Source organism: Protopterus annectens, chromosome 15.part0 (genome assembly GCF_019279795.1).
Source record: "Protopterus annectens isolate FY-2018-M chromosome 15.part0, PAN1.0, whole genome shotgun sequence".
In the NCBI taxonomy this organism is placed as follows: domain Eukaryota; kingdom Metazoa; phylum Chordata; order Ceratodontiformes; family Protopteridae; genus Protopterus; species Protopterus annectens.
In genome coordinates, this window is record NC_056749.1 from 472,308,060 (window position 1) to 472,321,502 (window position 13,443).

The 13,443-nt window shown below is 43.9% G+C and overlaps 1 protein-coding gene across 4 annotated transcripts in view; it reads right to left on the reverse strand.

Annotated features, from left to right (window-relative positions):
- The window catches only part of COL4A5 (collagen type IV alpha 5 chain), a 3,591,008-nt gene that overhangs the window by 1,045,219 nt on the left and 2,532,346 nt on the right, over window positions 1-13,443 (reverse strand). For all 4 annotated transcript variants that reach the window (XM_044057208.1, XM_044057205.1, XM_044057207.1 and 1 more), the window contains one exon: window positions 13,208-13,375. In XM_044057208.1, coding sequence (XP_043913143.1) covers window positions 13,208-13,375 — 168 coding nt within the window. The remainder of the gene's footprint in view (window positions 1-13,207; window positions 13,376-13,443) is intronic.

Consider the following 13,443-nt stretch of genomic DNA (forward strand, 5'->3'; position numbering starts at 1 on the left):
ATTTCAGCTAAACCAGATTCCTGAACTACCTTGGTCGACAGTAGCCATTGGCATGTTTGAATGGAATGGTCAACATTAATTGGTGTTAGTAGACTCTTATTCCATTTGGTTCGAGATTGACCTACTTCCCAATCTTGCATCCAGTACTGTCATTACTAAGATGAAGCGTCAGTTTGCATTCCATGGTAGCCCACACAAAGTTATTTTTGACAATGGCACACAATTTACTAGATAGCACTTCAAAAGATTTGCTGAAGAATGGGACTTTATCAGTGTTACGAGTAGTCCTGAGTACCTGCAGTCAAATGGCTTGGCAGAACGTTCAAAGTGCAAAACAATTACAAGAGAAGTCAAAACGAGACCATAGTGATGTTTTCCAGAATCTCTTTAATCTCAGAAATATTCCTTGTGATAAACATCTTGGTTCACATGCCCAGAGACTTCTGTCAAGACAAATCAGAACTACATTACCAGTTAGCAGTAGTTTATTGGTTTCAAATGCTAACAATAACAGATTAGTGAAAGCCCATCTAAAGTGCCTATCTCAGAAGTCTTATTACGACAAGTCCAGCAAACCACTTAATCCATTACATGGAGAGTCCATGAGAATGCAAACGTGCAAAGGTTATGATCGGATTGGAATCACGAAGAGTATTTGTCCAGCACCGAAATCATAAATTGTGGAATCACCAGGAGTACAGTTTATGTGGAATTGGAAACATTTGATGTCTGAGCCTGTATCACAGTACCTCACCTGTGAGAAAGACTCTATCTCAGAGTGAGTTGTCCAGCATTCCAGTTCTAGAAGACATTCCAGTAAATATCCTAGTTCCTGAGATGAATTCCGAAGTTCCTGATAAGAGTTGTTCACCGAAGACTGTCCCTGTTGCTAAACCCAGTTCTGATTACTATATTACTAGATCAGGGTGCATTCCCAGATCATTTTACAGATATACAGCAACTTGGACATGTTCTGATGTCTATATTATCGTATGTCTTATTCCAATGTCATTTCATTGAGGGCAATCTACTTAAGGGGGAGAATGTAGATCAATGTGTGTACAGATTTAAGAAGCTTTCTAGGGGCTTGCACAAGTTTAAATACTGAGTACGTGCGAGCCTGACTGCCACTTTGTGGTTAGCTGTTGAGATGTAAGCATGTATGCCTGTGTAGTCTGTCAGTTCATTTATATTTTGTAATGCTGCTGTCCATCCTGATGTGTTTCTATGTAATAGAACTACCCCACTTGTTTGTCTATACTAAAGCGGGACAAATTACAGTAGCTAATACAAGCAAAAAATTATTGACTTAAACAATTGGCTTAGTTTCTGTTGTCATTCAAAAGGGATCCACTATCTGTCAGCCTAGGATGACATGGTCGACAGACCTCGATGTTTCGCCAGAGATGGTCTTCATCTGTCACCCTTGAGATTTTGGTTACTGGTTAAGGCTCTTGCCATCGTTATAGTGCCTTTTTAGGCTATGTCAAAAGAACAAAATTCCCGACATAAAAATACCATCTAAAAACAACCTCAGTGTTATGCTGCTATACGCTAGGAGTCTAAACCAGAAACTGAACTCACTGGAAGCAGTCCACACCCTAAAAGATGCTGACATCTGTGCAGTCACCGAGACATGGTTTAAGGCTACGGAGAGCACCCCAGCTATACCAGGTTACATTTCTTTCCACATGTTCAAACCACAAACTGAAGGTGTGAGAACTAAACGAGGTGGGTGTATCAATATTCATTAAAGATAAATATACCTCTAGACTGTTTAAACAGCACAACTCCCTTGAATTACTTCAGGTGCAGTTGACTGTAGGTAAGACCTTTCTTCATGTTATTGCAAGCTATTGGACCCCCTCCATGAAAAAGGACATCCACTCAGCCTATTTGTATCTACTTGAGTCAATCGAGATGCAACCAAACATCTTGGTTTTGGGAGGCTTTAATTACCCATCCATAGACGGGTAAATTATACATGTTCTAACTCACTTGGCCAAAGGTTCCTGGACCAGCTAGTTGACTCACCCACAAGGGACTCAAACATCCTGGACCTGGTGCTCGCCAACCTGGGGGAACACTGCACCACCCCCAGTGTGTGGCCATCCCTGGTGAGATATGACCACAAATCAGTTTTGCTAGAAGTAACTATAACACAAGACTCCCCCCCCCCCCCCAGCAACAACTAGACTAAAAATCTTCTCCAAGGCCAGTTACAGCTTCTTATGTGATGGCATAAATAACTTGATAGCCCTTCCCCCCACTGATAGAACAGTCTCCTATGCTGTTGCACACCAATGCTTTATACAAGCACCTGTACAGTTGTACTTACTCTGACGTACCTGACAGAACCAAAGCAAGATCTTGAAAGAAAAACAAACCTGACTGGACAACTGCCATTAATAGGTTATACAACAGAAGAAAGAAAATGCTGTCTAAGAGTAGAAAGAAATGGTCTCAAAACATGAAACACTCCCTCCTTAACTTAAACAAGCAAATAAGACTCCTAGTGAAGTACTCCAAAGCTAACTACGAATCCATATTCCCTTCCTTAACTAAGGACAATCACAAGGCGTTCTTTAGTTACATCTGTAACCTCACAAGTAAGGTCCAGATATGCACTGATCCTGCAGTTAATGGTACTGCATATATAGAACCTGTGGATATAGCAAACTTGGCTGTCAGGTTCAGTGAAAATTTCACTCCCTTGTCCTCGCCACATATACCTCAAAGCATCCCGAACACCTGTCCCCCTCCTTGTATCTCCAAGAAGCAGGTCTGAAATGCCCTCTCCAAGGCCAAAAAGACAACCTGTATGGGACCAGACAATATCCCTGGCTGTGTTCTATATGGGTTAAAACAGGAATTACCATCACCACTGAACATGGTTTTCAATCACAGTCTAAGCAAAGGCTTTGTCCCAGTGGAATGGAAAACCGCTACCATCATCCCTTTGCACAAAGGGGGTGTATCCACAGACCCCGGGAACTACAGACCCATTAGGAAAGACATCCATGATCAGTATCATTAAGAAACTAAGGTCCCTCATAAAACCATCCAAGGCTAACTTCGAAAGAAAAATAGCCAAGGATTCAAAGCCACCTTTATCTATGTTAAGAATCTAAGTGGCAACTCATAGATACGCACTGAGCTAGTGCAAATTAGCACAAAATATACTGAACCTACTGATATTGCCAACATCCTGGCAGATAGATTCAGTGCAAACTTCACCCCCCTCTCACCCCCAAAAGGGCCCACAACAATACTGGAAAAGTGTAGTGTCCTGTAAATCACAGACGCACAGGTGAAAACAGCCCTTTCAAAAGCCAAAAACACAGCATCAATGGGGCCAGATGTTGTCCCAGGCTGTGTCTTGCACTAACTACAGAACAAACTAACCCCCACCTAAACACGCTGTTCAACCTCAGCCTCTCCACAGGCTACGAGCCCATTGAATGGTGCACAGCAATGGCTATTCCACTCCACAAAGGAGGGGCCACAACTGACCCTGGTAACTATCACCCATAAGCCTGACTAGCCTGGTCTGCAAGGCTATGGAGTGCATCATCATGAAACTCGTTAACAAAGACATTGGGAACCTCCAAACACTTGACCCAACCCAGTTCGGCTTTGTTAAGGGCAGATCATGCCTACTAAACCTGGTTGACTTCTTCGAGACAGTTACCAAAGTCATAAACGAGGGAAAGGTGGTTCACACAGCCTACCTTGACCTCGCCAAGGCTTTTGATACCATTCTCAACTCTGGTATTACAGAAAAACTCACCAGCCTGAACATAAACACCTACGTCAAAAGATGGGTTGCCAACTGACTTACAGAAAGAACTCACACTGTAAGAACAGCGGGCTCCAGGTCCGACTCTAAGCCAGTCACAAGTGGTGTCCCACAAGGCTTGGTCCTGGGACCCCTACTGTTCGGCATATACTTCTCAGAAGTACAGGTAAACACAGGAGGACTATGGCTAACCAAGTTCACCAATGACTGCAAACTGGGAACCATAATTGACTCTACGGCTGACATAGACATCCTTCAAAAGGGCCTTACTGAGACGGACACCTCGTGTTAAAGTCATGGCCTCAACCTAAATGCCAAAAAATGGATAGTCATCCCGTTTGGGGAAAAACAAAACACCCAGGAATTACCACATAGGTGGCAACCCCCTTAATACAGAAGAGGTAATAAGAGATCTGGGGACCCAGGTAGATAGTAATCTCTCCTTTGACAATCATATTGCCAAAGTAGTTAGGAAATCCTTCTATGTAGCCCATCTAATTACTAAAGGGTTTGCATCTAGAAATAGAGGTTATAGTGCCCCTCTACTCATCAGACCCATCATAGAGTACAATGCCCACTTGGGATGTACCTCACAAGACACTTCCAACAGCTGGAAAGACCACAAAAGTACCTCACCAAGAGGATTACAGGCCTCAAACATATGTCCTATGCAGCCCGACTGAAAAAACTCTGGCTGTACTCGGTGGCATATTGCTTACTCAGAGGTGAGCTCTGTCTGACTTACAAAGCCATGTCCAACTCAGAATTGATGGACATGCTCCACTTAAAGAAATCCAAGTCACTGCGAGCCATGCACTCTAGCGAGCTAAACCTCACCACAGCAATAAATAGAACATGCTGGAGGGATGCAGTCCTGTCACAGAGACTCCCCATGCTTTGGAACAAATTCCTAACTACATTAGGCAGAGCCCCTCACTAACACTCTTCAAGAGAAACCTTGACGAGCAGATGGGTAACAGAAAATACACCCCTGGGATCACTTCATTGACTCTGCTTGACAGAGGCTCAGTTAATTAATCAATGGGGCGGTGAAAGCAGACACACTCTGGCTAGGCTTATAAATGACCTCGGGCAGATAGCCTAGTACCTACCTGTGAACCTATTAGCCTGACCAGCCTTATCTGCAAGGCAATGGAACGAATCGTCATAGACCTTATTAACAAAGACTGAGTTGACAGCTCCCTCTCGTTTGACCATTATGTAACAATGCTTGTCCAGAAATCCTTTAGTTTAGCCAAGCTAAGTGCTAAGGGAATATAATCAAAGTCTAAAAAACTTAATCACATCCTAAAACATGGCATTGATCAGGGAGTAAAATGCTCCCTTCGGGATGTGGCTCATTAAACTTATCAAACAATCAGAAAGATCGCAAAGGCTCCTAACTAAAAAAAATCCTGGGCTTAAGTCCCTCAGCTACCAAAAGAGTCTGGAAGTTCTATCCTTTACTTATGTGAGTTGTAGACTTTTGAGGAGAGACCTCTGTCTTGCTTTACTATGCCATTCGAGACCTGATTTTCCTGGACCTCCTATTTCTCCACAAATCCAGTATCGCCCCTATTACTAGAAAAAGTGACCTAAATCTTCACCAAAAGATAAATAAAGCATGATGTTAGGGATATGTCCAAACCTGTGGAATAAACTTTTTCAGGATTCTAAGAAGTGTGACTCATTTTCTTCCTTTAAATATAGCCTACATGACTCGATGGGTTTCTGTAAATTTACTCCAGGATTGACCAATATGGCCCTCCTGGAGAAAGGAGCTGCTGCCTGAGGAAGGGTACTGGCAAGTTGAGAATGGTCATGAAACTCAAATGGTCCTTGGAATATCTATGAATACTTTTTGTAATACTGCTGTTTAGATCCAGCTAATGAAGTCAGATGCACTGATAATTCCTAACCCTGACTCCTCTTTAGCTGGATGTGCACCTGCAAGCAGTATGACAGAAGCATACTTTGAATATTTTTCTTTCCTCACGGTTACCAGCTTCTTTTAACATGAAAGCATTTTTAAATTTAAAACATCTTTCCAGCTTCACCTAGACGTCTGACTGACACAATGAAACAATGCAATATTTTTGTACAATTAAACTGATCAAAATAGCCAAGATGGTCCATGGGCACTCTAACATTAATTACATATTGTTGAATAATACTCTGAAGTCCTAAGCGTGCACACATTACAAAAAGTACAAAATATAAAGCAAAAGAAACAATTGTAATGATATGCATTATGCTGGTTATGGTTTCTCTGTGAAGCAGACATTATATGACAATGACTAAAGCTGCATTATCTCCAAGTGTCTTTAATCAGAACAGTGTAGTTCTTTTTAAACAGTTATTCTAGCTGGGTGCCTGCTGACTGTGAAAAACAAAACTGCTACGTTAAAGGATTTTCTTATTTCCAAATCATGTGCTGTGTATGAAATAAAAACAGAATAACATTCAAGTAAACAAATGTAAAATAAAAAAATAATACATAAAAATGTTTTCTACAGCAAATAAGTGGGAACACTTAATGAGAGACAAGTCTCTGAACTAACAAGGTACTCAACTACATTTTGTAACTCTTGTTAAACAAAAAAGAAGTTGTGTACTCATCATAACGTTCAATGTTTGTAGTCCATTTCGCACCTTCATTCTTACACGAGGTTCGGAGCTGATCCTCTGCTCTGACTCTGCCTTTTTACAAGCTCAAAGTCTTCTAGTTGGCTTGTGGCCAGGTAGGTATCCCATGGTGCACCAGTACAATCCCCAGATCTTGTTTGCTTCTAACTAAAGATAAATAACAAAAAAACATGCAGAAAGAACTCAATAATAAAAAGGTCTCCACTTAACAATTTTTCTGTCTCCAGATCCTTCCAGGATGGGGGTAGGAGGGTGGGTTTGTAAGAATGAAGGGCGAGATGGACTACAAACATGTAACGTTAGGATGAGTACATAACTTCTTTATGTTCTGTAGTCCTACCTCGCCTTCATTCTTACACATGGGACAGTGTCCCTAGCACCTTATTCTTGTGTGGCTCAAGTAAAAATACTCCTGAGTACCGTGGAACCAAAGGATGCTCTACCCCTGGAGTTCATATCCAATTTTAATGAGTAATAAATGTGTGAGGGGTAGCCCAAGTTGCTGCTGCACAGATATTATCCAATGGGACCTTGGCTTGAAAAGCTGCAGACGTAGACTGAGATCTCATAGAATGAGCCTTAATTTTGGAAGGTAAAGGCTTACCATCAGAAAAGTAAATGTAAGCTATACAGCTAGAGATCCAATTAGAAAGAGTCACTTTGGAAACTGGGAGACCTAATCTGGAGTCAGAGAAGGAAATAAATAATTGGTCTGACTTCCTGAATTCCTTGGTCTAGTGCAAATAAAAACGTAATTGTCTATAAACATCCAACTGATGGAATCTGTATTGCGCTGAGTTGGAATGATTGGGAAAGAACACAGGAAGCTCTATGGATTGGCTCAAAGTATTATGGGAGCAGACCTTGGGGACAAACGATGGATTAGTAGGAAGAGATACTCTGTCTTTGTGAAATATCAAATATGGGGGTTTGAGGGATAGTGCTTATAACTCCGAAACCCTTCTAGCAGATGTGATTGCCACAAGAAACAAGGTCTTCCAAGACAGAAATTTCAAGAGAGATGAATGGGCTGGCTCAAAGGGTGGAGACATTAATTTGGATAGAGCAAAATTCAAGTCCCATGAAGCAATTGGTTCCTGAAGGGGAGGTCTTAAAGTGGCACCTTTAAGGAAGGTCTTGCACAACCTATGTGACATCAGATTAGAATCATGTTGACCCAGATGAAAATTAGAAATTGCTACCAACTGAACCCTGACAGATCCCTGGTGGAAAAGTTCAAACAAATTCCAATGCTACCAGAACAGATGCAGTATGAGGGTCAACATTCCTTCCCTCAGCCCAGAAAGAGAATCTCCTCCATTTACTGGTGTATAATTTCCTAGTGGAGGGTTTATAAGAAGATGTAAGGATATGAGTCACGGAGGGTGAGAAATCGTGAAGCCTGACTAGGGATGGAACTGGAGCAGCCCACCTGTCAAATTGAGGGTGTGTAGGCTGGGGTGAAGAGAGCCTGACGTGCATCAAGAGATCTGGCACTGGGTCCAGAGTCCAAGGATCATCTAATAGGTGATGCCCAAGAAAGAGGAACCAAACTTGTCGATGCCAGTAAGGAGTAATGAGGATCAGTTTGCTTCCCCACAGTTTCGCTTTCTGAATCACCTTGGATATGAGAGGAAAGGGTGGGAAAGCATAAAGGAGACCCAGGGGCCAATCATGAACAAGTACGTCTCTCAGTGACTCCCCCGGAGGGGTGATGAGGGAGAAGTAGCTGTTGCACTTGGCATTGATCGGGCTGGCAAAGAGATTGCAGCAAGGCTGACCCCATCTGCAGAAAATCTGCTCCACTATTTCCTGTTTCAGAGTCCACTCATGAGGCATCAAAATTGACCGGCTGAGTTTGTCGGCTATCACGTTGGTTGTTTCCAGGAGGATGTGCATCGCCACCAGAAAGCGCTGGAAGATATCTCCCATTTCCAAACCCGAATGGCATCCCGACAGAGTGGGTATGATCTGATCCCACCTTGTTTATTGAGATACCATACTACCGACATGTTGTCTGACTGTATTGCAATCGTCCCAAGAGGAAGAAGGCCGTGAAGTGCTTGCAATGCCAGGAGCACTGCCCTCATCTCTAGAACACTGATATCCAGATGAGCCTCATGATTTTGCCATGTGCTTTGGACAGTCCTGCCTAGATAATGCCCCCCAACCCTATCTGTGAGGCATCCGTGGTCACAGTGGCAACGGGTTGGCAAGGGAGGAATGGAGTGCCCGTAGTTAACTGATTGCTTTGAATCCACCAACTGAGGTCCTTCTTGCAAGAATCTGTTAACAGAATGTGGTGAGTTAAGGGCAGTTGTTGGAAAGACGACTGAGACGACAGAAGCCACTGAAGAATCCACATGTGTAGTCTGGCTAATGGCACTAGTAGTATGGTAGAAGCCATGGTCCCTAAAAGCTTCAGAACAATCTTGGCCTTGAATTTTCAGAGAGGGAGAAGACGATGAATTTGTAGTACAAGATTTTGTGCCCTTTCTATTGGAAGGCGAGCCAACATAGCTACTGAGTCTATTTCTGCACCTATAAAAGTCACAAATTGGGAGGGCAATAAGGCAGATTTTTCCCAGTTTGTAGTAATCCCCAACTGGGCAAAAGTTTGAATAGTAGCATCCCTGGTCTGAAGAAGTAGATGCCTGGTGGGGCAGTCAGGAGCCAGTTGTCCAGATAAGGAAACACCTTGAATCCTAGATGTCTCAGGTGAGCTGTCACTACTGCCATACACTTGGTAAACACCCTGGGGGCTGTGGTGAGACCAAAGGGCAGAGCACGTAACTGGTAGTGACTGGCTCCCAGCCAGAAGCATAGATGATTCCTCAATGCCCTGTCCATTTTTATGTGGTAGTAAGTGTCATGGAGGTCTATTGAGCACATCCAAGTGTTTTTCCCTAGTAATGGGTGTATAGACTGCAGTGTCACCATCCGGAACTTGTCCTTCTTTACGGATTCATTTAATTTGCTGAGGTCCAAGATGGGCCTCCAGTCCCCTGTACATTTTGGCACTAAAAGAATCTGGGGTAAGTTCCGAATCCTGTTTGGTCTGTGGGGACTGTTTGGATGACTCTTTTTGCAAGCAACTTGTTGACTTCCACAGTCACTTGATCCCTGTGATTGGGTGGAACATCCGGGATCCTCTTGGGGACATGAGGTGGCAGAGAAAAGGGTATGGAATAACCTCTGGTGATAATTCTTTGTACCCATCTGTCTCGAGTGATACTGTGCCAGGCTTCTGGATACAAAGAAATGCGACCCCCGACCGACTCCAGAGAAGCACAGTTGGGCCCCACATCAGGAGCGCTGGTAGGGCTGGCCCTGAAATGAATCATGGCCTCCCTGGTTTTGTGGTCCACCCCTGCCTCTAGGACTATGTCTACCATTTCCTCCTCCTCCTCTGCCTCTGAAGGAGGAATCACCTTGTGCATCCTGGAAAAACCTCTGGGACTTCTTGAACCACATTTTACCACCCCTCTGGCTCTTGGGATATGGTCTAGAGGGGATGGTAAAACGTACTCCCACAACAGAGAGTGTTTTTCCTTCTTGCTCGCACCGGGTGAGCGTGTCCTTTACCTTAGGTCCAAACAATGAAGAACCGTCATGGGGTAGTTGGTAAAGGTAGACTTAAATGGCTCCACAAAATTACACAAGCGCATCCAGGAGTGCCTTCTTAGGGAAACTCCTGAACCTGCTGCTATGCTCGCTCCATCAGCTGCATAAGAGATCAGCCTCATGGATGAGTTGACAATAGAATTCAAGGTGGACAACTGAGCAGACACCTTCTCAGGAACTCCCTCAGTGGATGTACCTTGCATAGTCTCTCCTAACTCCTTAAGGAGATCGCTCTGAAGCCTCGTAAAGTGCTTTAGGTAGTTCAGCGATCTAAGAGTAAATGCTGCTGGTGAAAAGATATGCTTCCCATATCTGTCCATCGTTCAAGACTCTTTATTCAGCGGATGGACAGAAGTAGTAGTCTCCGCTAGCTCCTTCTTTGTGGCCGCTGCCACCACCATGGCATCTACGGGAACACCCTATGACAAAAATTCCTTCTCCTTTGGAGCTGATAGAAATTTATTTGGTCTCCTGGGGACTGGCTCTATGGCATCAGGAGTATCCCACACCTTCCGACTAACAAGCTCTAACAGTTTGTCGAAGTTGGAGACACCCAAGATGCTGAAGGTTGAGACCCAAAAGCATTCAGGTACACTGACTCCTCATCAGAAGGGGAAACAGTGGGCCAGCTGCACCTCTGCTTAAGGATCTCCAAGATGTCTACAAAGGAGACATCATCTGAGGATGACTTGGGGAGGCCCTTCTGACTCTTCGAGGTCAGTGTCTGAGATAAGAGACTCATCCTGGGAGTCTACATGCTTCTTGCATGTCCTCTTCCATGGGGGCTTCTCAGAAGGATATTCTGGGGAGGTCTCAGAAGAAAGGGGGCCACCAGCCGGGGGCTCCTGAGGCTGCAGGTCTCTGTGGGTCTCTGCTCTCCAGAGAGGGAGTAGGTGCTGAGACTGAAGTAGGTGCCCGAGGGAGAAGAGTGTCTGTACCCCTGGTTGGAGCTGATGATCAGGACAGCACACTCCTCATCATCTCGAATGCCGACCTCCATTGCTCTGAGGAGACAGAGGACACCATCAGCTCCGAGACAGATGTAGGGTCCGAGTTCACCCTAGCCGATGCACCAAGAGGAAGACTCAAAACCGAAGAGGTCCGGTTCCAGGCGTCCCTGTTGGGTCCGACTGGTGAGCTTTGGCTCCTAGACACCTTGGATGGCACCGAAGGTGTTGGAGCAGAACTCTGCTCCAAAACAACCTCAGGGGGAGCTGGAACCGAGGGTTCCACCAGTGGTACCAAGCACTCCGGCTCTGAAAGTCCAGCATGGCTTGGAGGAGGAATCACAGAAGGGATAATGGACTCAAGTGGCTCCAGAACCGACTGAGTTGGAGCCAACAACATTTTAGGCAAGGCAGATGACTTCAGGAGTCTCAGCACTACTCTCTCCGCATCATCTTCTGATAAGCTCCTGGAAGATCTGGAAGACAGTGTGGGAGATTGAGATTGCTGTAGTATGGGGGACCGTAATGTAGGGGAGACCAGTAAAGATTCCGTAGACTGGCTCCGATGCCTGCTATCAATGGTCAGCTCCAAACTGCCTGGTGCCGACACTGTAGCCACAGTAGTAGTACCCTCGATGGGCTCCAAACTCAGTGCAGCCGGGGAGGCAGCATATTTGTCAGGTTTAGAAATTTTGGGAGGCGGCTCCGATGCACCAGCCGGTGCTGGGGAATGCCTCTTAGTTTCAATTTTTCCATTTTATATCCATGTGGTTTAGACGAAGAGGAAGAGCTAGCCAGATCTTCCTCAAAGGAGGGCTGAAGGAGACCTTTTAATATAAGTTTATTCTTTCTCTCCTGCAATACCCAAGCATTAAATGAGTGACAAAATAGACATGTTTCCTGTAAATGGATGGCCCCAACACAGTAAACACAGTTAATGTGGTCATCCGTTATAGGCATCTTCTGTAAACATTTCACACATTTTTTAAAGCTAGAGGGCTTATGATCCTTGATGACCTTAGACATCTCACAGAAGATTAGCCAATCAGACACACAGGAGAAAAGGAGAGTGGGAGGACTAGGTCCTCTAACTTAAAAGGACTTAGAGGAAAGGATTAGAAAAGACAACTTTAAACAGTCACACTAACACAGAAATCTCTTAAGTACACAAAGAAAGCTTATCTAAATTTTACAAAGCATTATACACATAGTCTAAACTGTGCACAAAAGTGCCTACAACCTCTAATCAACAGTATCTAACTACTAGGAAAATAAATATATGGCAAAAGCCCAGAGATAAACTAACTGGCACACAGGATACCAATGAGAACGATAAGGCCAATGGCCAACTGTTCTCAAAAACTTAACACACAGGGAAATCCCCAGTAAATGTTCAACTATCTAAATACAACAACAACAACAGCAAAAGCTATATAATGCTATCTAAATATGAAAAAACAGTACAAATTAGGCAAAAAAACAGCATAATGTGTTAGACTTAGCCACGGCCAAGAAGAAGCACATCCGAACTCGTCAACGCAGCAAATGAGATCTGGGGATTGTACTGGTGCACCATGGGATACCTACCTAGCCACGAGCCAACTAGAAGACTCTGAGCTTGTAAAAAGGCTGAGTAGGAGCCGAGGATCGGCTCCGAACCCGTGTGTAAGAATGAAGATGAGCTAGGACTACAGAACATTTTATATTTTTCTTGTATAATGTTATGGAGCTTTTCTCCTCAGGCCTCCATTGGAAATGGGTTCATTTCAGCCCAGTGGACTTTCACATTCAACAAAAGCAAATAAATAATAATAAATAAAACATACCAAATTGGCCAAGACCCTTCAAATTCATAGTTCCAGAAGTGTAGAACAAAGAAGGTAACATTTTAAAAGAGGAGTGGGTAATATATCCACAGGGTCATAAGAGAATACTAGCCTAACTGCCCTGAAGGACCATTTGTAAGCCTAACCAATAACCTAAGGTCAGAATTAATCCCTGTGCCTTGGGCCTGTAAGGTGAAGACCTTATCCATTATGACAAATCTCTAAGAAGGACAGTCTGTTTTTTTCATTATGCTAAGTGCATGAATACTCTCAGATATTTAATGCATAATACATCCATGAACATATATTCAAAAGAACTAGCACTGTTATTACTTGTTACACGAGAATAACATTGCATAACTTACCTGGTGTACCTGATAATCCATCACGGCCTGGCTGTCCAGGGTTACCTGGAGGGCCTACTGCTCCTGGGGGTCCTGGTGGTCCAGGACGCCCTGCATCACCTGGAGGGCCTGGTATATCTAACCCTGGTGGACCAGGGTCACCTTTCTCACCCAATGATCCAGGGAAGCCTATACATATTCAAAATAATTATCAGTTAGAACTGTTTCTTTCTTCTTCTTTAATGCAAGTTTAAGTA